Source organism: Protopterus annectens, chromosome 2.part0 (genome assembly GCF_019279795.1).
Source record: "Protopterus annectens isolate FY-2018-M chromosome 2.part0, PAN1.0, whole genome shotgun sequence".
Lineage (NCBI taxonomy): Eukaryota > Metazoa > Chordata > Ceratodontiformes > Protopteridae > Protopterus > Protopterus annectens.
In genome coordinates this window covers 621,538,909-621,564,708 of record NC_056728.1, presented here as the reverse complement: position 1 = coordinate 621,564,708, position 25,800 = coordinate 621,538,909, and the positions used below count along the sequence as shown (strand labels likewise).

The window sequence follows — 25,800 nt, the reverse complement described above, 5'->3', positions numbered from 1 at the left end:
TGTGAAGCAGAGCTCTTCAATGACCCTATTTCAAGCGCAACCTTGACAACTGGACATGTAACTGTAAATTCACCCAGGTGTGGGCACTTGTGTGTTTCTCATGGACAGGGGCAGTTGGTGCTGATCACAGAATTACTCTAAAAATGACCATCTAACAATGGTCAATAAGGATACTCTGGTTATTACATGGCTAGGCTTGTAAAGGCCCTAGGGTCATTAGCCTAATAACCTCCTATGAACCTATAATATTTAAAAAAAAATCCATGAGGATCTTAATAAAGATAAAAATAATAATCCTGATGATTACAAAATTGATAAGTTTTTAAAGAAAAATTTGTATAATAAACTTAATAACCAACAAATATCACTGTTGCATAAACTTGTTACCCTAAGAGAAGTTAAAGAAGTTTTTAAAAAAAGGAAAATGGCAAACCTCCAACGTTCCATAGTTTAAGTACGGAATTATGTGGTCGGCTTCTGTTAAACGTTTTAGAATTACTGGGTGACATTTTCAGGACAATTCAGAGTAACAAAATAATTCCTCCCTTATGGGAATTTTCTGTAATCCCGCCTGTACTTAAAATAAGGAAAGGATAATGAATTAGTTATCTCATACAGATCTATTTCCTTATTAAATGTGGACCATTAAAAATGTACTTACATCTTTGCCAAAAGAAGATTAACACATAAATTAGATTAATAAAGATCAAACAGGATTTTTAGTCAACAGATGAATGTATTACAATATATAAAAGTGTTGCAATTATCTTACATTTAGTAAAATGAATGAGCAAGACATTGGCCCAATTAGCTTAGATATCAAGAGAGCTTTTGATTCTGTAGACTGAAACTACTTGTTTCAAACTTCAGAAACGTTTGCATTTCCAGAACAATTTATTGGAATATTAAAATTGTATAGTGACTGCAAATCACATGTTAAAATTGGATCTTACATTTCTCAAGGATTCGCTTTAAACAAAGGCATAAAGCAAGGTTGTCCCTTGTCCCCTTTACTATTTGCATTAGTTATTGGACCTTCAGCTATGAGCATAGGAAGCAGTAAAAAAGTTGACGTATTCTCAATAAATGATTGTCATTCTAAAATGCAGCTTTTTGTAGATAATATTTCACTAACTATAGGAAATATAAATTATTCAAAGAAAGGAGGGCATTGCAAATTTTCAAAAAGTATTGCTGTTGAAAGCTAGCAATAATAAAACTGAAACTTCAGTGCTAAATCAATTACTAGATAGTAAGTTTAAAGATAAATATAAAAATAATTGGGAAGGAAAAGAACAAAAATATTTAGAAATAAAAATCCATCAAGATGCAAGATTACTAATAATAATTTGAAAAAATCGAAGTGTTGCTTCTTATTAAAAAAATTAAATTAATCTTCTTTTTTCACTTTTGAGGATAGGTTAGTACTTATCAAAATGATTATACTAACCAAAATTTTATATATATATATATATATATATATATATATATATATATATATATATATATATAACTGCGGTGGTGGTGCTGCGGTAGCGTTGTCGCCTTACAGTAAGATGCTGTCCTGTTCGATTCTCAGCTAAAGCGTCTTCTGTGTGGAGACATCTATGAATGGGCATACCTTTGTTGAAGGTTGTGCGTCAGAGCTGGCAACTCGGCACGTAAAAATCTACTGCCAATCATTAGCGGACCGGAGTTCCGCTGTGGTGACTCCTAACTTACATATATATATAAATATATATATATATATATATATATATATATATATATATATATATATGTATAGACACACACACACATATATATATATATATATATATATATATATATATATATATATATACACACACACACACACACACACACATATATAGACACACACACACACACAGACACACACACATAAATACATGGGTTCCTATTATCAGATCGCAGACGCAGTTTGTTGAATGCATCTTGCTAGAAGTGACAAGAGCGAAAAGGCAAAATAACGAAGGGTAGGACTTATACAATATGGATTTTTGGCTGATGGAAACTGGTTACTCGAGGATATTTTTTCTTTATGAATAAGATGACCATATTCATAACTGCTGTCTGGATTTAAATTGCATCCATCATCTCACGACCTGAACCTTAGTGGATAAGAGTTCATTTCTGTCTTTTTAAAAGAGATTAGCTGCACTGCTCTCGCGTTTATACTTTCCTGAAAATGACCGAATCACCCTGTGCTGCCATGACAAAGTTAAAGATGCCTAGAGAGCACAAAGCTAAAATCTGCCTGTGAATGGTTCTGATGAAATCTGCGTTTCAGGCAGATGAAAGCGCTTAACCCGTGTGGATTACAATAAAGATTATCTGTTTTAACTGGCTCCGAGTGACGTGGATATACCCTGTTCTGTCAACTTATTTTACCAGTTGGAAAATAACGAAGCGGCTTTTCAGCGAATTCTTTCCCTGGGAATGTAGTGTGATCTCGGAGTTGGTATATTTAAGTGGGGGGTGTGGTGGGGGCAAAGCCCCCGACATTATGTAATATTTTAAAGTTTTTTTTTTTTTATTTCAAAACAGTGATTTTTTTTCCCTTGGAAAAAAAATCACTGTTGTGAGGTTTCGACGTTGTAAGCTTTCGCTTGCATGGGGTCGATTATTTATCGTTCGCTTTTCTAAGCGTGCGATAATGTAATATAGACCCTAAATACATATATATATATATATATATATGTATATATATATATATATATATATGTGTGTGTGTGTGTGTGTGTGTGTAAACATATGTGTGTGTGTGTGTGTGTGTGTGTGTGTGTGTATATACACATATGAATGTGTGTGTACATACATACACACATATATATATATATATATATATATATATATATATACATATATATGCATACACACACACAAACACAAATATACACGCACACATTTTGTGTGTGTGTGTGTGTATATATATATATATATATATTAAAATTAAAACCTTACTCAAAATAAATGAAGAAAAAAAAAAAAAAAAAAAAAAATATATATATATATATATATATATATATATATATTAAAATTAAAACCTTACTCAAAATTAATTAAGAAAAATGCTAATAAAACGAATCAACTTCTTTTACCTGTGAAATAAAATAAAATAAAAAAATAGTGTTTTTTTTACATTATATATATATATATATATATATATATATATATATATATATATATAAAAACACACACATCTCATTCAACAGCTTTATTACTTGACAAAAACTTGTAAAGAAAATGGAGAAAATGTTAACTTAATTGTTATGGCATCTTAAAAAGCCAAGAACTGCTTATAGAAATCATATACGATTATGGGAGTATGGTGGTATTAGCTTCCCAGATGTATCTTATTCTATTGCTACACATTTTAACTCTATTATACCTTGGATAGACTCAACTTACACTAGTCAATGGAAAATCATTCAGGAGCAGATTATACTAAATTCTTATAAGTTTATCAAATATGACAAACTGGAAATATGTAACAATCATTTCATCTTGTTAATAAAATTTACCTTAGAAGGAAATTAATTTTAATCTTAGACTCTGCATATATGACACTAATTCTTAAAACAGTTAAGAAATAGGTTTTTAAAACTCCATTATTTATCAAAATGGACATTTTTGTGCTTTCCCATTGCACACACTTCTAGATTTAAGGAAACTCAGAGCAACACTAAAATGAATGGATCAGTATTATGGTTGTAATGCTTTGTTAAAAAGGAAAAGCTAAATTACCAGAATATTTAATGAAAGGTAAGTTGGATGAATCTGTTAACCAGTTTTAATATTATCCATCAGTAAGAAATTAAACGAATGTGTAGATAACATGAGTGAAAAGGAGCAAAACATTATTCACCCATTATATGAATATATGAATGTTTTCATTGAAGGCAAACTGATCTACAAGGGAAGCTTGCCCAAGTTATAAAAGTTAATTATGAATAATAATTTGTGTGCAAAATTCTGGAACTTTTTAGATAGTAGTGGACTGAGTGAGTCAACAGATGGTGAGAATAAAACTTAAATCAGTTAGCAACTTCAAGTTTATACTGGAAAGCTTTTATGTGGAAATGTGTACAAAAATGTTTGTTACTCCTTATAAAATCCCTAAGTTTAGTAAAACAACATCTTCAGATTGTTGAAGACATAGTAACGATGTAAAAGCCAAATGGGCACACATGTTTATGGAGTGTGAAAAATTAAAGGCATATTGGGAAGAAATGAGTATGTTTTATAAGGGGTTAAGATCTGATAACTGTTCTTTAGATCAATAGCACTAATGAATGTTCCAATTCCTGTATCTGTACAAGTCAAAGTCAAACAGCATAAAATATTTTAGAGTCTTTGGGCAGTTGCAGGAAAAGTTATTACCAAAAAAAAAAAATGGAAATCAAACTCGGTTCCTACATTCAAAGAACTTTTACATTTAACAGCAATAAATGTAAAATTGAAATACAAGTGATCATAATAAAATTTATAAATCATACTATGACTTTTAGTGGTTGGGATAGCCGTGAAATGTTGCTACTGAAATACCTAAATTTTTACTGTGTTAACTGTATAAAATTACCTCAATGATTCAATGTACTCCTAACACTGTATAACAGCATGTAGAGTTAACCACTGCACCGTAACTTTTTTCAAGTTACAGTATCATAAATCACAAACAGCCAAGCATTTGCATCCTGTAATAAGAAAACAGTGGTTCTAAAGACTTTTGAAGGCTTTCTTCACATCAAGAAAACTTTGCTGAAACAAAAACTGTGATCATATTTGTTAAATTGTGTGTAGCCCTCATGCATGGTGCTTGTCAGTGCACACCTAGTGGCTAGCTAGATGAGTCTACCTATTATTATCAAAATTTCACTTACCCAAAAGTCACATCCATGAGACAAAGTTCAGCGAAAACTTTATTTTAACAAAAACCTGGATCACTGGAGTTTTACTCTAGGAAACTAACCACTTGGCCACCATACTGAACTTTGCTCTTTTCCCCACTATAGTGCGATCTCAGAGTTGGTATATTTAGATGGGGGTTGTGGGTGTGAAACCCCCACTTGGGTGGGTTTGATTTGCTTTCGTTCATAACAAAATTGCAAAGTTTGCTACCAACCATAAGACCTCCTCTCATCACTGTTCCTCTCTCCACACTCTAAAATGGTTAGAACTTCCTAATCATCTCACATACATACAATTAACTCTGGCTCATAAACTCATTTTCAACCCTTCTCTCTGTCCCTCCCTTTCATCTGCTTTTAAAATGCACCTTCCCAACAGAATATTGAGATCCAACAATCAAAATCTATTAGAAATTCATAAACCCACTCGTCCCCCAGGGAAAAACCTTCTTTCCTTTGTCATTGCCCACCTCTGGAACTCACTACCCTCATCTATCCGTACCATGCCCAACCAATTTATTTTCAAAAGATCTCTTCATACCCACCTATATTCCAAGTGGGAATGCTCCTGCACCCACCCTACTTAGCTATCTAATCCTAAATGATATCTTCATTCTTTTGCATTCTTCCAAAAATTCTCCCATCCCTCATACTCAATATTCACATCTTGTTTTGGGAAATCTTCACAAGGCCTTCTCCTAAATGTCTCCTTTATATTTGTCTGTTATCTCTCAGAAAATTGCTTTTCATTAATACAGATCATCATATAAACTCAAACACTTTCCTACCATATTCTCTACTATCTATAAACTATGTTCTTTCATAATGACTTTTCTCTGAACTCAGCTGAACTGTGCATAATTTTTTGATTATTATTATATATTTGTATTCTTTTTATAATTTTGTATAACCAGTGTGTATCATGTTCTTGTATCTGGAGCTTTTCTCCCCGGGACTCCATTGAAAACGGGTTCTTTGGCCCAATGGACTATCCTGGTAAACCAACTGCAAATAAATAATAAATAAAATAAATAAATTTGTTTTTTCTGTGGTGGCTAAGTGGATAGTATTTCAGAGTAAAACTCAGTCATCTGGGTTTTCGTTAAAATAAAGTTTTTGTTGAAGTCGTCTCATAGACGTGATTTTCAGTAAGTGACATTTTGATAATACAAAGTAGACCCAGCTAGACATGTACTGTTAGAAAACAAAAAAGGAAAAAATTTACAATGAGCAGATGAACAACTATGCACAGTCCAAGACTAAGGATTACATTAACATTCTTTAGGCACAGGTCTGTGTAATATTATGTATAAAACCACATAAATTAATTCAACATATAATGTACAACTATATACATTATGACCTACAGTCTACCCTTTCAAAATTTTTACTCAATCTCCAAGCAAGACTGTTAATTGGGTTACATTCTCCTTTGCTCATCTGCCCCCATATGTGTTACCTTAAATGTCTACATGCCATGTCTCCAGGTATATACCATATGTATTTTTTTTACACTCCTTTATTGAATTATCACTTGTGACATAGGAACACTGATTTCATTTACATAAATGTAAAACTGTATTAAGTTAAAATTAGCAAAAATTATGCTTTGGATATATTGTTTTTTATCATATAACCTAAGCAACATTACATAAATTATTCAATTCCTGCCCCTTTTTTCAAACAAACAAGAAACATAGTTATTAAACCATCACCCAAGACATAAGCAATTATACATTTATATAAATGAAAACAAACCACACTGACACAATCCTAGTAGCAAGTATTTTACATCGCAAACCATACTGACAAACTTCCATTTGCAAACATTATACATCACTTATAATCTACCCAATTGTTTTCAGTCAAACATTACACAGCTCAATTAAGCCCTGCCTTCTTTTAAACCTCATTCCTCCCCTGTCTGTATTGTTTCCATAATTCCCATTTTTTCCTATGTAGTTTCCTCCTACCCTTTTCCGAAGATCTCAATTCCAGTTGTTTTATCTCTGTTACTATATTCGCTACTTCTAATAGTCATTTTAGATTTTGAATTCCATTTTATAGTAATTGCTTTTTTGGCAGCCACCATAATTAGAGACAGCAAGGCCTTACCATGGATCCCATTTGTTCCATTTACTTACCAATCACTTTGCATGTTTACCCATTGTCAATTTCCATTCCACTTCTTTGATTTCCTCCATTACCTTTTCAACCTCATCACTTTGGTCTCTCTCTACTTTTCTATTTGCCATAATACTCTGTTTCACTATTATCATCATTATTAGCAATAGGATAGCTGCAGTGGTACAGTGGTAGCATTGTTGCCTCACAGCAAGAGGTTCTCCTGTTTGATTCTCGGATGGAGTGCCTTCTTTGTGGAGTCTGCATGTCCTCCCCACGGTCGAGTGGCCTCCGAAAGACATGCATGAATGGGCGTGCCTTCGCTGAAGGTTGGGCATCTGGCTGGCAACTCGGCACCATAAAAATCTACTGCCAATCATTAGCGGACAGGAGTTCCGCTGTGGCGACCCCTAACTGGGAAAAGCCAAAAAGACAAACATTATCATTATTAGCAATGCCAGTGTGCAGTTGGGATAACTCCACCTGACCCAACTCAAAAACATGATTTCTTTGGTGAATATTACATGCTCCCCTGCTATTTTTGTCTATTTGCACTTGCACTCCTTTTTTAAATTCTTCTAAATCTTCACATTCACAAAAATATGCTTCATGTACATTTCACCTATTGATCATATCACCAACATATCTCACTTGCTTCGGGAACATATCATGTAATCTAACCAATGTATAGCAGTATTTGTGGAGACATTTCCATGAAAAAATCCAAACCTTTCTGGATTTTGTTGAATACTTCAGGTTTATGCAGATTTCTTTACATTCCACTTGTAGTATTTGCCTCTGCAGGTTATGACTCCTTTCCTGCTTTCCCTGCCTCAGTTCCTGTATACATTTATATGCTCTATTTTTTTTCCTGAGTGAGACATCTGCCTTACCATCCTACAGATATCTTATTTTAGCCTGGTCTTCACCACATTCTTGAATTCTCTATCTTTGTACATCTTTAAAATACCTGCATATCTTAAGTCTCCTTTTTGCAAGTCAAATCCCACTCTAGCTGCTTCCCAGTTTAATATCCTACATCAGTTTTTTTTTCCCCAGAATCTTATGCCTTGATCTCTCCTTTTCCAGACAGTTGTATCTTTTTGTTTGGTCGCTAGGGAAGTCTTTCCTTACTGGCAAAAGCATTTTTGACAAGGTTTTAACCGTATCTTGATTTAATAGTTGTTTCATACTCTAACTCTATGTAGTTACTCTGACTTTCTAATCTGATTTGACAGCATGACCATCTATTTAGTTGAATAAGCTGCGTCTTGAATCAAGTAGGACAGTTTTACCTGTGTAGGCTTTATAATACTCTTCAAAAGTCTGATATCCTCAAGCCTTCTTGATCAATTAGCAAAATCAATTTCTCCCACAGGAATCCTCATCAATTTCCCCCACAGGAATCCTCACTTTATCTTTTTCCCCATACAAACTCCTTAATTTTTTTCCTTAATCTTAGCCACATCTTCATACTCGGCATACCGCTTATAGCAGTAAGCTTGACCCACTTAAAGTATCAGTGGAGATACAAACATTTTGATGGCTTGCATTTTACTGCCCAAATCCATTATCAACATCCTCCAGTGTATCAAGTACTCAATTTTACTCGATGTTTCCTTCCACATCTCATTTGCTGCTTTTTGCGCACTAGTTTATAACTTTAACCAAAACGTATCTCATCCACTGCTGTGCCCAAAGAAAGAGAAACTGATGCACGAAATTATATGGTGGCATACAGTTTAATGCAATTGCTTTTATTTTACTTTTATTCATCCTGTATCCATCAGTTCATTATACATTCTTAACTTAGCAAACAGTTTTTTCAAGTAATTTTCTTGGTCTGTAAAATAAAGTTTTAATATCATTAATATTTTTCTGTTAACCTCCACATCCATTTGTATCATCAGCATTCTAGAAATACTGTCAAACGTCTGCCTACCCATACCAAACCCACAATTATCTAAATCTGTAATCCCTGCTAACACTCTTACTAGTCTTCTGACCATAACGGTCATCAAAACTTTAGAGTCACAAATCAGGATTGATATGGGTCTATATGATTTTGGTTCTGTCGCATCGTTTCCCTCCTTTGTCATCAAGACCACTACCGCTATGTTCCATGACAAATATGTCTCCTCCTTCTATAATCTGATAAACATTTGTGTCCAAACTTTCACCATCTCCTTTTCCTTCAATTTCTGTACCTTAAAATTTATGCCATCTAGCCCCAGAACTTTACCCATTTTTTGTGAATTAATAGTTTTTTTCACTTCCCTCAAATTCCTACCCTCCTCTGCTGGTATTCTAGTTTAACGCCCCTTAAATACAACTTCGCTTTCTCCACTCATATCTTCACTATTAAGTCTTTATGATATAGTCTGGCATAATACTCCCACAATATTTTATTTACTCTTTCTAGATCTGTTCCCATTTTTCCTGTTTCTGGATCTTTTATTTTATCTGTCATCTTATTTACCATTTGCTTAAACAGTCCCTCCCTATCAACTATGTTTCCAGCTGTTGAATGTCCTCTCTTTTTCTAATGGGTCCACCCCTATTTCCATTCAGTCACTCCTCTTTGCTTTCATTCTATGGAGGCCACCTTTTCATACAGTGTGCATAAATCAAGCCCACTCATCCCTGTCATTACTCAGATGTATTCTTTCTGCAATTTAAATTCATAAATTTCACTGGGGAAAGAACCCTTTTATTTTCCTAGCTGGGTTATTTACACTGGGTTTCCTGCAATCTTTAACATTTGTGGTTTCATTAACCAGTTTGGTGCATTTAAAAATTCTCAGTGTGTCCTTATCTTATTAGTTAACAGAAATTCCCTATCGTGCATGCCATGCAGTTTGGTTTTTCTGACTCTTAAGTTTATCTTTAACCAATAAGGAATCCTAAAGAAGCCATTACACATTAGTAACTTTGATGGGGAGCAGTAATTATACAAAAAGGGCCATCAACTATTCTGGCCAGACTGACAGCTCTTGTTTTTTTTTGGTGCCCCTCTTCCTCAGTTATACAACAATGCCTCTCTTTTTCAAAATACTTATAATTTAAACACGTGCAGTTGGTGAATATTTTTCAGCATATCTATGGTTTTCCACCTTCTATTTGTTTTGTAAACATTAGCTTAGGTTAGCATTCTACCACTAACCTCCTCATTCCAGCACGTACACTGACATGTCAGTCCTCATGTACCTCTTCCAGGGGTTCATAGGTGTATTTTAGGCTAATGGCCCTGAAGCCTTTACAAACCTAGCCCATAGGATTCCCTAACATTGTGCCACCCGACCTTAGTTCCCAGTGCCTCTGTCGAGTAGAGCCACTGGAGTGATCCCCGGGGTGAATTTTCTATTACCCATCCACTCATCAAGGTTTCTCTTGAAGAGGGTCAGTGAGGTGCAATGTTTGACATGTATGGGAAGTTTATTCCATAGCAAGTGCAGTCTCTCGGCTATGAACCTGTCCCTCCAGCACGTTCTGTTGATTGTGGTAATGAGGTTGAAGTCACTGGAGCGTGTTGTGCGGAGGGATTGGGATTTCATTAGATGTAGCATTTCTAACAAAGCTGGATCAGACATGGCTTTGTATGTCAAGCAGAGAATGCCTCTAAGTAGGCGATATGAGACAGAGAATAGTTGGAGTTTTCTGAGTCTGTCCATATAGTACAAGTGTTTAAGGCCTAGGATCCTCTATGTGAGGTACTTTTGTGGCCTTTCCAGTTGTTACAGGTGTCTAGTGAGGTACATGCCAAGTGGGGCATTGTACTCAATGACTGGCACACAGGTGAGGTGCCAGTTCACTCTGTGGTTCATGTAGAACACAGCCAGGGATACTGTCAGGTCCCATGGAAGCTGTATTCTCGGCCTTGGACAATGCTGTTTTAACCTGTGCAGCAGTAATACTGGGTGCCTGGCAATCTACTGGTATTGTGATTGGTCCTTGGGGGGGGGGGGGCTAAAGCTGTCACTGAATCTGTCGGCCAGTATATTGGCAATACCTGCTGGCTTGGTATAGGAGGTACCACTGTGCAGTAGCTCAGAGCAAATCTGGGTATTGCCATGGAGAATCTTTACATAACTATAGAAGGACTTGTGGTTGTCTTTACTATCTGCTGCAATTCTGTTTTCATAGCTAGCTTTAGAGGATTTGATGAGGAATCTCAACTTTTTGTTGAGGTTGATAATGGAGTTTTTTCCAGTCTTGGGACTTCACCTTATTCTGCATCAGTTTCCCCCTTCTGTTGTAGAGTTTGTTTATGGCAGGGGACCACCAGATTGGCTTCCTTTTTTTGGAGGAGAGCATCCCGGTTCTATTGGGTATGGTGAGATCCATACATTTGTGTACGTGTTTGTACAGTGCATTGGTTTATGATTCAGAGATCATGCAACTATTCTCCATTTACAAGGGTGCTATGAAGTTAACCACCTCTGTTTTTAAGGAGCCCAAAGTTAGCTTTGGAGAAGTTTTTCATGGTGGTTACCTTTGCGGGGGGTGGGGTGGGAGGGATGTGGATTTCCACAGTGATTAGTTTGTGGTCGGATCTAACCAGTCCGAGTTAACTATTGGTGAAGAGCAACGGTCATCCATGTTAGTAATGACCAGGTCAACGATGTTGCTACCTTTAGTGGGGGTAAGAACGAGCTGGTCCAGGGCATTTGAATTAATGAATTCCCAGAAATGTTGGGCAAGTGTATTGGTACATCCCCAGTTAATGGAGGGGTAATTGAAGTCGCCCAGTATGACAGTATTAGGTTGGACTCTAAAATTCTCCAATGTGCTTAGGAACGTGGAGTGAGAGTCTTGGGACATTGTTGGGGACCTACAGCAGGCTACGACCTGAATCACTGTCTTACCCAATGGTAGCTGCACCTGAAGTATCTCTGACACATTATGTTGAGCTAACTGTCTGGAGGTGTGCGCATCCTTTATGAATATGAAAACACCACCGCCTTTGGAGCTTCGGTCCAAGTTCTGGGGCCAAAAGGTGTGGAATGAGTTACAGCCTTGTAGTGCAGGGGTGCTTTCTGTTGCCTTGAACCAGGTCTCTGTTACAGCACAAATCTCAATGTTCTCCATTTTAAGGAGTGCTTCGAGTGTGAGTGCATTTTCAGATTTAGACTTTTAGCGTTGAGCAGCATGACCCTCAGATTGCATTTGTTTGTAGGTGCTACGGTGGTTATTTGGTCTTTGGTACACCACCTAAAAAGGCACTATAGGGGTGGCAAGAGCCTTGGCCAGTATCCAGAAGCCCAGGGTTGACAAATGCAGGCCATCTCTGGCAAAGCATCGAGGTCTATTAATCATGTCATCCCAGACAGACAGATACTGGATCCCCTTAGAATGACACCAGAAACTTAGCCAATTGTTGAAATCGATAATTTTCTGCTTGTACTGTGGTATCATTCTGGGTGATGGTAGGATGCTGCTCAGGGCTAGGGTCATACCCACCTGGGCTACGTAATCAGAGAGCATCTCCATGTCTCTTTTCATGTAGTCCAGGGAGGTATGTCTCAGGTCATTCACACCTACCTATAGTTGTTGAGGAACCTGAGTGCGTGCATTATGTGGCGGATCCTGGCACCCGACAGGCAGATGACTGTTACTTTCTCCTTATTTAACCTAGTGAGTGGGACATCAGTGTACCTCACTATCGAACCACCTATGACTAGTGTGTTGGGCATGCTGTTCCTGCCTTAGGGGCTTTGGCTGAGTGGCACACTGTTTAGGAGAGTTATGTGTCTCGTGATTAGTGTTGTGTTGTGGTGGTTGAGTGCATTTCTGCCTTGCAGGTCTCAGCTGTTTGGGTAGATTTTTATTGAGAGCCTCCTCAAATGTGGGTGTGTGGTTTGTGTTTTTATGCGAAGGCAGTGCTGGTGTGTGCTCTGGAGGGCTATGTGTTCCATGTGGTGTGGTGCAAGTGTTAACCTTCTCCTCTTGACCAGCTATTCCGGTCTTGCCTGGAGAGTGTATGGCTTCCAATTTAGATATACAAATGCATCTCTCGCAAGTCTGAGTGTTGGGAGGTAAGAGGAGAGGGTTGTTGGTGTACATGAGGCAGTTGCTACATTGCCTTAGGATGCCCAAGTTCACCAGGTTAATAGGAGACAGCACAGGGAACTGACCTTTAGACATGCCTGGATGGGTGGGTATTAATAATAAGTACTAGAGCTGTTTCATTGTAGAACATTTAGTGCTGGTAGCACTTTTGTGTGCTACAATAATTCCTACAAAAAGTCTGGTAAAGTGCTAGATTGATAAGCTAGTAAAAGTGCAGGAGAGGAGAGAACTAGTACGTCTACAGGAAAAATTGAAGAGCAGACTTTGGCACCGCTCAGAAGCTATAAACAGTCCTGGATATAGCAAATCTGTATCTGGACTACACTAGTTACAGGAAAGGCGGGAAACAAGTGCAAACGCAGGCTTTTAAACCAAAAAGTTGAAAGAGATGGAAAAACTGCCCACACGGACAATAAACTTCACTTTCTGGGCCAGTAACCACTCTTCTTGCGGTAGATACGCTACCTAGTGCTTACCACTCCCACTGACAAGTTAGAAGGCTATCCTCTGCCACAGAAAGGCTTAGGGGGCTCAGAAGCTTACAGTCCTGGTAACAGCAATTCTGTATCTGGACTAGACTAGTTACAGGAAAGGTGGGAAATGAGCGCAAATGCGGGCTTTTAAACCAGAAGTTGATAGAGATGGAAAAAACTGCCCAAATGGCCAAATAAACTTCACTTTTTGGGCCAGTAACCACTCCTCTTGTGGTAGGTAGGCTACCTAGTGCTTACCACTCCAACTTATAAGCTAGAAGGCTTCCCTCCAACACAGACAGGCTTGGGGGGATCAGAAGCTTACATACAGTCCTGGATACAGCAAATCTGTATCTGGACTAGACTAGATACAGGAAAGGTTGGGAAACGAGCGCAAATGCAGCCTTTTAAAACAGAAGTTGAAAGAGAAGGAAAAACTGCCCAAACGGCCAATAAACTACAATTTCTGGGCCAGAAACCACTCTTGTGGTAGGTAGGCTACCTAGTGCTTACCACTCCCACTGATAAGCTAAAAGGCTTCCCTCCAACACAGAAAGGCTTGGGGGGATCAGAAGCTTACAAACAGTCCTGGATACAGCAAATCTGTATCTGGACTAGACTAAGTTACAGGAATTTTTTTTTTTACACTAGAACAGCACTAAAAACAATTCAAGTGCAGTGCAAGTGAGCACACTTGAGTGTGTAGCAATATTAAAGCAAATAAAGTTTAAATAAATGCAATTTATTCAAACTGTATTCTGAGCTGAATTCAATTTTTGTTTTATTAAACTTTGAACAGTTAAAAAGTGCCAAAAATATACTTATCAGCTGAGAAGCACACACGGTCAGAACACAAGGAGATTCTAGCAAAGTTTTTTTTTTGTAAAGTGGAAAGGGAGAAAGGAGAAACAGAAGATAATTCAAAGATAAGGACCTAAGTGTTGTGGCCTTCTCAAATGTTCTTTCTGTATTCGGTAGAAAGAGCTGAACAGATGGGACTGGTAGGAGTGTCTGAAATCAAAATATGATCTCACTGTACTCAACAGATTTACAGGAGGGGCGGGCAATTCCAAAGCTACCAATATCAACATCAAAAAAAGAACAGGGAGGGCGGGAAACTAACCAGAGAGACAGACAGACCACAATATTCAGTGAAATAATTAAATAAACAGAAAAATAAAATACAGTACTATCTTTAAAACTGCAAGTTTGTACTTAACTTCAGCTTCTAATACAGTTGATTGAATCCAGCCGAACCATTCAGATACTGAGCAGAAGATGGTTTTAGTAAAGTTGTCCTTTACTACTACTTCTTTTGGTTTTTCCCGGTTAGGTGTAGCCACAGCGGATCACCTGTCAGCTCATGATTGGCAGTAGAGTTTTATGGTGTCGAGTTGCCAGCCCGGCACCCAACCTTCCACAGAAGGCACACACATATACACACACACTCATGCCTAGGGCCAATTTAGAGTGTCCAATTCACCTACAGCATGTCTTTGGGATGTGGGAGGAAACCGGAGTGCCCGGAGGAAACCCACGCAACCACAGGGAGGATATACAGACTCCGCACAGAAGGCACCCCAGCAGAGGATCGAACCGGAGAACCTCTTGCTGTGAGGTGACAACGCTAACCGCTGCAACACCGTGGCCACCCAAAGTTGTCCTTTTTTTTAAAGTTTATTATCCTCTTGGAGTAACAACTTGCATGGATCCACAAAAAGCACTTGACGATCTCAGGAAAAGAAAAGACTAGAAACACAAGACAAGAGACCAGCAAAGGTGCAACTGCTTTGGAAGCGAAGAAGCTATCCTTAAAGACGTTAGCAGGGAGGATTTCTGTAAACCTCTTTCCAGTCTTCAAAAAGAAAATGCAGGACAAAAACAGATGTATGAACATATGTAAGGAATTAATTTCTCTCTGCTAATGTCTTTAAGGATAACTTCTTCGCTTCCAAAATAATTGCACCTTTGCTGGTCTCTTGTCTTGTGTTTCTAGTCTTTTCTTTTCCTGAGATCTTCAAGTGCATTTTGTGGATCCATGCAAGTTGTTACTCCAAGAGGATAATAAACTTTAAAAATAGCTGGATATAAAAGAGTCTGAACCTGATGTTCATTCTCTTGCATTTTTAAAACACAGGATAAAGGCATTACTATTCTAGTTAGATGAAGCAGAAGAATCATTATCCACAAAGACTCTAGATTCTCCAATCTTTATGGTAGCCCCTGTCTTCTACAAGCTTGACAGGATCTTCCTTTTTATCTGGTAGAATTTATTTTATTAGAATCGAGCATGGCCTTCTTCCCTCTCTGATACATGTCACTCATTGTGTGCTCTATTCCCTCTCTGACACTGTTTCTCTCTGGTATTTCCATAAGTCTTAAATTTTCAGGTCAGAATCATCCTTCTAGTTCTTTTGACTTATTATTTATAATTTCTAGCTTACTTTCCTGCTCCATCACAACCTTTGTTGTCTTCGCTGAAGCCTGTATCTCCACTTGTTCTTCCACACATCTATTTAAAGCTTTTTCCATTTCTCCAAGTCTTTTATTATTTGCAGGTATATAATCCAACAGGGTCACGCTTACCTTAAAAATTTTGACATGCATTTGATCTTTCTTTCCAGCAATGCAGAGGAATTCAAAGCAGAATCTCCCAAAAGTATAACCAGTTTCCTTCCAGTCTGCAATGCTTTCTAGAAGTAATTTTTAACTTCTTATTGTACTGAGCTAAAAATCATGTCCCTGGATGGTTTTCTTCTTCTTCAGTGATGATCTGACAGACAATTATGAAGCAGTTCAGTGATCCTTTAATCTATGGCTTTCTTGGAGATTTAACTGTTCCTGTACACAAAACACCAGAAATAACTGCTCAGTGTACTGCCATCACAATGGAAGCCCCTTCAATATAATGTCCTTTTTGCTATGTACTTGTGTAAACATATGACGACTTAAAAGACTACACCATTTTCTCACCAAGAAGGTCGACGGTATTTCTTCCTCATGCCACACAGACTATCCTAAAGCACTTTTTCTCTATTTCCAACAGGCTCTTGGGGGGCCAAATATTACAAAGCCTCAAAGGATCCAGTCCTATGCGGCACTGAACACCAACTCAAAGGAACTAAACTTCAATTGCAGCATAAACAGAACCTGCTGAGAAGATGCATCTCTCTCCCTCTCTCTCTCTCAATCTCTCAAGAATCACTTTTTTGTTTAAAAATCTTCTTTTACATGCAAAACAAAGCAGCTGTATGACCCTCTTTAAGGGTAACATGGATGAATGGATGGGAAAATTGTAAACTCACCCTCAGCCTGGCTCCTCAAACCCTCAGTGAAAGGAGACAAAGTTAGGTAGTATATATTCATGTTATAGAGTACAGACAAATTATAATCTTAAGGCTAGTATGAACCTAAATGATGGTAAATCAAGATATATAATTATTAGTATAAGTTTAAGATCTAAAGCAACCAAAACAGGTTTATAAAAGTTGACCAAGAAAGTAAGGGCAGATCTTTCCTGATAGAAGTCATGGTTTCAATCAGTAAGGAATACAGGACAGAGGACATCAGTAAGCTTAGGAATCGTTCAAAACACAAAAAGCACTGATGCAAGACTAAATGGGTAAAAGTTCAGCATTCCATGTATTTAGCTACCGCTGTGAATGGGAATTGGGAACAATAGTTGCTAACTTCAATTCAGCAGGTACTAGACTTGGTTGTAATACAAAACTGAAAATATTCCCCACTGGCTTAGTCAGAGCATCTTTCATCATAATAAAGTAGGTAGAAAAAGTCATATGCTGGGTATTTCTACTTACTATCTGCATGGCAGCTTGGATAACATTATGGCTAATGCCAAGACGGCTATCATACGCGATACTAAATATCACATTATATGGGGTAAAAGTCAGACTTATAGCTACTCTAACAAAGCAGTCATTAAATGTAGATGGTATTTGTGAAATATCTAAACTAGCTTGCCATAAAAAAGGACTCTCTTTAGTACAGACTTTAGAAATAGAATGTATGTATTTGAAGATGCTTCTTTCCAATTAGGGAGTTTTTCATCAGCTATGGCCTTTGCATCAGTAAACTTTCCTCTTAAAATTTCTAGTGGCACAATTCAAAGGCATTTTGCTCTTTTAGTTTTATACTTTTTACAAATAAAAGACTTACGTTTTATCTTGATTAAATATGTAACCAATTATACCACCTTGGGCAGAAGTAACACCAGCTTTTCCCTTGCATTTAACTAGTCTAAATTTTAATATTAAGGTTCCTAAAGATGTTCTGGAAATATGACTTTTTTATTAATGTGTATAAACAAGATACAAATTAAAATGCAATGATTTCATTAAAAAGTTTAAGCATCTGAAAATGTTCTGTGACTTTTCCATCTACTAAGACTGACCGACAGATAATAGACTAAACACACTTCCCATTAGCTTCTACGATGCAACAGCACTTAAGTTCTTATAATCATATATATGAACTTGAAGGCAAGGTACAGTTGTACTGGGTATTATAAACTGCATCCCTATGTGATCAGAATGACCCTGGGGATGCACAGAATGTATTCTCATTACTGAAGTTGGTAGATCTGATAATACAAGATCAAGTACAATATTACCCCGCCCAACCCCCACCCCCGGTTGAAAAAGTGAACTGAAAGATGTTCAGGGCATGACTGTCTAACAATTCTGCCTCATACAGATTTTTATAAACCATTGTGTTCCAGTTAGTAGAAGGGTAGTTGTAATGCCAGAGCAAAATTGTACGGTTTGTATCTAAAATATTAAATAGTTTACTTACCTAGTGGTCATGCATATCAGCATTCATAATGGGACATTAACAACCAAGGGGCTTTGATGCTGGACAAGTTTGGAGTTTAAAAATGTCAACGTAGTACTTCATGCTGCTGCTCTGCTGTGACATCTCAGGTGTGGACAGTACTACGAGCTAAAATACTTACTCCTCCCACTCACATCTTCTTCTCTAAGGCATTCAGACTTGACACAATCATGAAAACTTATGCTGACTGGATCCACGCTTTAGCTATTATCAAGACTTGAAAACTACAAATAGGCTGAGAATTTTAGTTCACCATGCTTTTCTGTTCACTCTCTGCATTGCTACAGTAAACATTTATAAAGATATCAAGTCTAATGGTTGAGCTGACTGCAGCCCTACAAAATTACTGACTTTGGGAAAAAAAAGGTTTTCAGCAAAATAAGACCCTCTTCTACATCCTCTTCTCAGAATGATATGACGCTTACAGTACTCTGAAGAACAAAAATCTTTATCCGGTTTTTCAAGAATCTAGCCTTGATTTATTGTCAGGCTGTTAACTTATGTGGTGGAAAAACTTGACAATGACCTTAACATTAAGTTTAAGAAGCACCTGAAAAACGTTCTTTCCTGCTTTCTTCATATACAGTAATGGTATCACTTATAAATACACCAACATGAATTATAATTTGTTTGTAATGGTTTGCCCTCCTCCCCTCAAAAAAAAGTCTTGAAAGTAAAACTCTAACATCAGAAATTTTCAAGCACCCATGACAGGATTTGGCCACTCTTTCTTTCTGCATACAAATAAAGGGTCTAACAATTCTACTACACTCAGAGTTCCCCCAATACCAAAATGTCATCTACAACAGAAGCACATTCTACAACTGAAATAATGGGCCTATTATTCTCAGTTATTGCAATAAGTGGCACTAAATTGCTCCTCCCAGTGCTCTTCTCTCCTGCCCCAATTTAGCAGTTCATTCGAAATCCCTTAAGCTGTGTTATACCTCTTGACTGTTCAGATTTTCCCAGAACGTCCAGATTTTTGCCTCATATTTTTTCTTTTCCTCATAAAGCTTGTAGTTTTCTGGCAAATCACTGAGGACTGAAGTCAGTAAATAATGATGTACATTTCAGTTTCAGACTTCATATCCTTCAGAAAATGCATGCTAACACAAATCATATTATTTGAGCAACATTCTAAGTTTATAAGAGCAATATTTAAAATCTGTTTTGATTTTTGTGCCTTTGTCCCCCCCATTCTTTTAGGATTTGTCCAGATTACTTGCTTTAGGAAGTTGAGAGGTATGGATTGTGTACACAGTCACTTGGAGGCATAGGTACAGTCAGTTAAAATTCTCAGTCTGTGCTTTCCTAATAGAATACCATCAAATGGAGTTATCAGAACAAGCACAGAGACACAATATTCATAAGTGTTACCCATGAAGTCACTAACGTGTGATGGGGTGAATTATCTTTTTGAGATCCATCCCTCATTTATCTTTTCCTTAACAGGCAAATTTAAGGGTACCAAGAAGTCATCAGTATGAGTATGCACATATGCATGACACAAACTAAGTGGAGCTGACTGCTCTACATGAAGTGGGATGTTATTAGGAAAGTCACTTGTAAATTGGGTCAATTGTAAGCCTGCTGCTACAGTCACATTGTTATTAACCAGGCACGTCAGTCTAACATTCAATGGTGGTGTCTGAGGAGGAGGCTATTTTAAGCTATCCTGTGTCTGCACTGGTACCCTCCTTCCTCCCTATAGTTTTCCACATTTCATGAATGCTCACATTTCCTACAGGTCATTACTGTGTTAGCAAACAAAAGTTGCAGCTGCTGAACATAGCAACTTTTACACAAATATTAGCTTCTTCCCCTAAAAAAGACAATAGAGCTGTGCAAATCTTTTTATCCTTGTCTCTAATCTCAGTCTGTTCTACAAATGGGACAGCTGACAAGGTAGTGCAGCATCTATCACATAGCTACACTTGTACAAGGGTAGCCAGTGAAGGAAAATAGAACAGTTCAAATGTAGTGGGAGCAAATGACCGTCCCCACATATATAATCGCAGCAGTAGGCTGCATAGTAGATTGCCCCTAGTCAAACAGCTATGAGTTAACAAAAGCAGAATCCTTTTTAGTGTCTTGAACAGAAAATAGGTAGACAGAAGCAGTGGAAGCCCAAAAACCAACCAGGGCACAGAAAAATACATTAAAAAAGCAGGGAGAGAAAAAGTTCAAAATTCTATTCCATTTTAGAACCATCACAGCTCCCACACACTCACAATCAGCTATCTTCAAGTCAAAATACCTCAACTAAAGGTAGCTAGCAAAAGGAACCAAAATTAAAAGCTTTAACTTGGTTAGAATCAGCATTTTGTCCAAACCCACTAGTAACCTCTTCCTCCCTCTAGTGTTCCACATTTTGTGTTCTGAAGAGAATTAACCTTGAAGACCCCCCCAAAAAAAATATTAGGTGTAATTTAATTAAAAAAAATTGTTGGTTACAACATTCAAACCTGTGGATTTCTTATATTTATGCAACAACCAATAATCCCCAGCAAAAGTTTCATCCTTTTTCACTTTCTTTAGTTCTGTCATGAATACCACATTTCAGTCGCATTAAAACATACAGAAAGTATAACAAAATATTGAAACCCAAGCTGATTCCTCACAATGAACTTGCTGCATCACTAAGCACAATGTTCTGCAAGCAATATGGAAAATCATATAATAAACCCCCCAAACAAAGTTAAATTCTTCAATTAGCACATTCAGCAGTTTTCATTCATGTAATTCAGAAGAAAAGAAATAATCAGCTCTTTAAACAAGTCAGAAATAAATTCTTAACTCTGTACAGAAAAGAACAAAACATGGAAGTAAGAAAACAAGTGTGTACACTCATCATACCAGTAAACATTTGTGTAAAGTTGTAATACTATAATAAAACAAACACGTTTTTTGTTTTCCTAAAAATATGTTTGCTGTAAATCCTCTAGCCTAAGAAGATAGTGCTGTGGACCTCTGGGCACAATATCCAAATCTACCAAATATAAACCAAGCAAGCAAGCAAGGTAGGCTGCAACGTGAACAAAAGCAGAAGAGAGTGTAGGCCAAGCCAGTGGATGAAGCCTCCAATGGCATTAAGGGACCATAGCCCCGAGGCAAAATAAATGATGTCCCTCATTCCACTACACTGGGGGATAAAATACCAGTCAACCTAGCACCTACTCATAAAGGGAGAATTCCCAAGAGTATGGTCGTTCACCCTCATTCCCAATCCCCTTAGGAAAAGAAACAGAAGGATTGGGGTACATAAAAGTGAGGCCTTTAGCCCCAGTATGGCCACAGACTTACTTTACTGCCAGACGAATCCGCTTTCGGCCATCCATTTCTTTTGTTGGACAGAGGTGGGACCTTGGTTGAAGGAATGATAACCCCTCCTATGATACACATGGAGAGAGAGAATGTCTCACTCTTATCTGTCAAACAATTACACCAAGCATCAGCCCTCTCTTTGTGGCAGAAGCAGCATACTGAGGTCGTCTCCAAATTTGAGCAACATCATCAAGAATAGCTGGCTCCATGGGAAACAAACAATTTGCTTAGCTATGATAACCCAAAAAACTACTCCAGGCACATGTACAAGCAAGAGACCAAGCACCACATTACCTTCCTACAGGAGGCATCATCCTACAAGAAGCTCAAGTCGCTCCAGGTCTGCGAAACTACAAATGTTTCAGAAATAAAAATGATACCCACATCAGACTACCACAGGGATCCAGCCAACGAAGAAACCCCAAATCTGGGGTTTAGACTGCAGGACTGCTTGAGAGCAACAGAGCACATGACCAGCCCAAGCTAGGAGTCAAGATGAATGACACCCATGTGATGACATGAGTTTGTCAACGAAAACATAACAAGGCGGTAGTCTACTTAACATCGAAAGTGCGATAAAAGACCTTGGGACACAGGTGGACAGTAGTCTCTCCTCTGATAATCACATCACCACAGTAGTCAGGAAATCCTTCTACAAGGCACACCTCATCACAAAAGGTTTCTCATCCAGGAAAAAAGAGGTCATTGTTCCTCTCTACTCATCACTCATTAGACCCATTATACAGTACAATGCCCCTCTTTTGATATGTACCTCACAAGACATCTACAATTGGAAAGGCCGCAGAAATACTTCACAAAGAGGATTACCGGCCTCAAACAGATGCCCTACGCAGACCGTCACAAAAACCTCCAGCTTTACTCCGTCGCATATCACCTACTCAGAGGCGATCTCTGCCTAACATACAAAGCTATGTCACACCCATAGCTGCTGGACATGCTCCACTTAAAGAAATCCCAATCCCTCCAAGCTACACGCTCTAGGGGCCTAAACCTTGTCACCACAATAAACAGAACATGCTGGAGGGATAGAGTCTTGTCCCAGAGACTTCCCATACTCTGGAACAAACTATCTATCTATATTAAACAAAGCTCTTCATTAGCACTCTTCAAGAAAAATCTTGATGATTGGATGGGAGATAGGAAATTCACTCCGGGGATCACTTCTGTGGCTCTGCTCAACAGGGCCACAGGAAAATAATTTTCTTGGGTGGCGAAAGCCAGGGTACCATTTGGCTAGGCTTATATAGGCCCTAGGGCTAATAGCCTAGTACCTACCTATGAACCTATAAGGAAAGGCCTACACAGGGCTGGAAGTTACCACCCAACTGTAATCCCTATGGCTGAAATCCCATACCTCTGACTTTAGATCTCATTAAGAGTCTAACAACCATCTAATATCGCACATTTGTCCCCTAAATCTCCACCTCAACCTGGAAAAACAATCCAACAAGGGCTGAGTGGGTGGACCCTAAGAAAATAAACTTCAACCCCTAGAGTCCCCAAATCCATGCCTGGATCTCAAAAGGCTAGTCCCCACAAACAAGCTAAGCAGGTATAAAAAAAGTCTATCAAGCGGTATAAAAGTAGTGAAAGAATTGGGATGCGATCCCCAAAGTCAGGGGAGTGCCTTTCAAGTCTCCAAAGAAGAAGAAGTTTGCAGCAAAAACAAATCCATAAATACCTGTAAGGGTCAAGGATACCAGCCCTTCAAAGACCCAAAAACATGTTGAACTGCATTTACTTCAAAGAAGTAATGGTCTCGACCAATCCTACAAGCAGAATTTCAGGCAAAATTACATTCCACTGGCCCAGCTTTGTGATGTACAGGAATAAGACTCATATTATGAACCAGATGACCAGAATTTAATTAGTGACTCAGTTGCTGAAGAGTAAGACAAGATGAAGTGACTGGTTTATACCTGCACATCCATCCAGCAGGGTAGATGATGGTCCTAGCTGGAAGAGTGATCAATGATGGCTTGCAAAATCCCACTGGATAAGGAAAATGGTTTTGGTGATTACAAGGAAGTGATAGGAGCTCTCAAAAAGCTTGTGTGCAGAAGTAAGCATACATGTCGAGGGAAGACTGCAGGACACCCCAACAACAGTGTATGCCCATTTTAGCCAACAGGGTGGGCCATACTAAAACTCTCCTCAGCTGTCTGTCACAGTTAGACCACAGATTGTTTTCAACTGGTAACGGGAACAAATGGCCAGGGTTGTAGGCCTGATGGCTGGCAGGCACATGGACAGAAAAACTATAAACTCCATGACACCAACCAGGTATCAAAAGAAACCTTTCCACTGGCCCCACTAGGAGTCTTCCTTCTGCCACTCTTCTCAAATTCACAGCTTTCATAAAATAAAGCAGAAAAAGAGCATGCCAAATTAGGAACTTTTTTTTTTTTTTTTTTTAATCAATGACAGCAAAGGGTCAAGCTCTGAACTGTGCAAAAGTAATGGAGGGCACAGGGAGATGACCACACATACCCAATAAATGCACAACATCACAACAGTGCATAATCATTATGGAAATTTCCATAAAAGATAATGATCCCAACTATAAGAAATATATTAGACACATTTAAAAAGGGTTCTTGATATTAGGCATACAATGAACACCACAAAACTGACAAAATGGTATAGCACCTCACTGGCCCTCTTCAAACACAATCTGGACAATTGGATGGGTGACCATAAATTCACCCCAGGGGTTCCACCTGTCCCTCTTGGACAGGGGCAACAGGTGCTAATCATGGAAATAAGGGTAAGAACTTGGCTAGGCTTGTAAGGACCCCAGGGCCATTAGCCTAGTAACCTCCTATGATCCTATGACTTCCTGGATCTTGTCCCAAGGAAGGCACACAACAATATCTGACAGCAAGATGAAGCAAAAAGAGGAACAGGACTTGCACTCCTATTTATGCCAGTCAAAATGCAGGCAGGAATTCACCGAAACACTGAAGTGACAAACTTGTACAATATTTACAGTTCCATGCACTGAATTTGCTGACTACAGACATCTCAGGAGAACATGCTACATTATGTGGCTTTTCTGTTTTCCTCCCTAGGCAGCACAAATATATAATGAACACTTTGTCTATGTTTCCTCATCACTTGTAGGGACGGACACCAAAAGCTTAGCAGTATACCAAAACAGACAAGACAAAAAAAATCTCAATATCCATGCGGGAAAACAACTGCAGGTTTCAGATCCTCTCTTCCCCTCCTGCCTCCAAATTCTAGGTCAGTCCAATTCATCTCCAAACAAAGTCTGCTGCTGCTGTAGAACTCCGTAGTGCACCCACAGCATCCGAACCTTCGACATCATTTGTGAAGTCAATTAACTGAAAAAAATATACTATTACTTAATGTAAGTTACTGTATGCACAAGTCACAGAAATCCTATATGCTAAAATGAAATCATAAAAATATGAACTAAAGAACTGAAAAAACTACACCCCCATCTACTGTGCAAACACTTTTCTTATTTTTCTGAACTACTGTCAACTCAGGGTAGTTATGACATACGTGGACAGTATCTCAGTGCTGGCTTGCATTTAAAACTGTCAACTATACATCCTGCAAATATGAAATACTCACGTTCAACTACTCTTCTGACATCACTAATGTACTCCAGGAAATTATACGCAACTCCATTAGGTCGATGGGAAGACAGTCCATGTCCCGGGAAATCTATTGCTACATAATAATTATCTGAAATTAAAATAAAATCCTTCTGTTAATAGTTGTTTGCAGTCCCAGAGTATAAATTACATAGAAAAAAATGCAGTTTATTTTCTTAATAATAAACTCTAAGCACGTTATACATGAAACATTTTCAATATCACCACTCCACAATAAAAACACACTGCCCAAAATCAAATCATGCAGTTTCTAAAGCTTTGGTTCAAGACTGTTTTCATAATCTTTTAATATGTGCATTACATAAAACAAAAACATTAACATTAAACTAACTAGAACACACTAATACAAAATAATAT

At 37.9% G+C, this 25,800-nt stretch overlaps 1 protein-coding gene across 4 annotated transcripts in view; it reads right to left on the bottom strand.

Moving 5' to 3' along the window:
• The window catches only part of SERHL2 (serine hydrolase like 2), a 1,152,218-nt gene that overhangs the window by 877,309 nt on the left and 249,109 nt on the right, over window positions 1-25,800 (bottom strand). For all 4 annotated transcript variants that reach the window (XM_044060988.1, XM_044060991.1, XM_044060989.1 and 1 more), the window contains exon 4: window positions 25,400-25,513. In XM_044060988.1, the coding sequence (XP_043916923.1) occupies window positions 25,400-25,513 (114 nt within the window). The remainder of the gene's footprint in view (window positions 1-25,399; window positions 25,514-25,800) is intronic.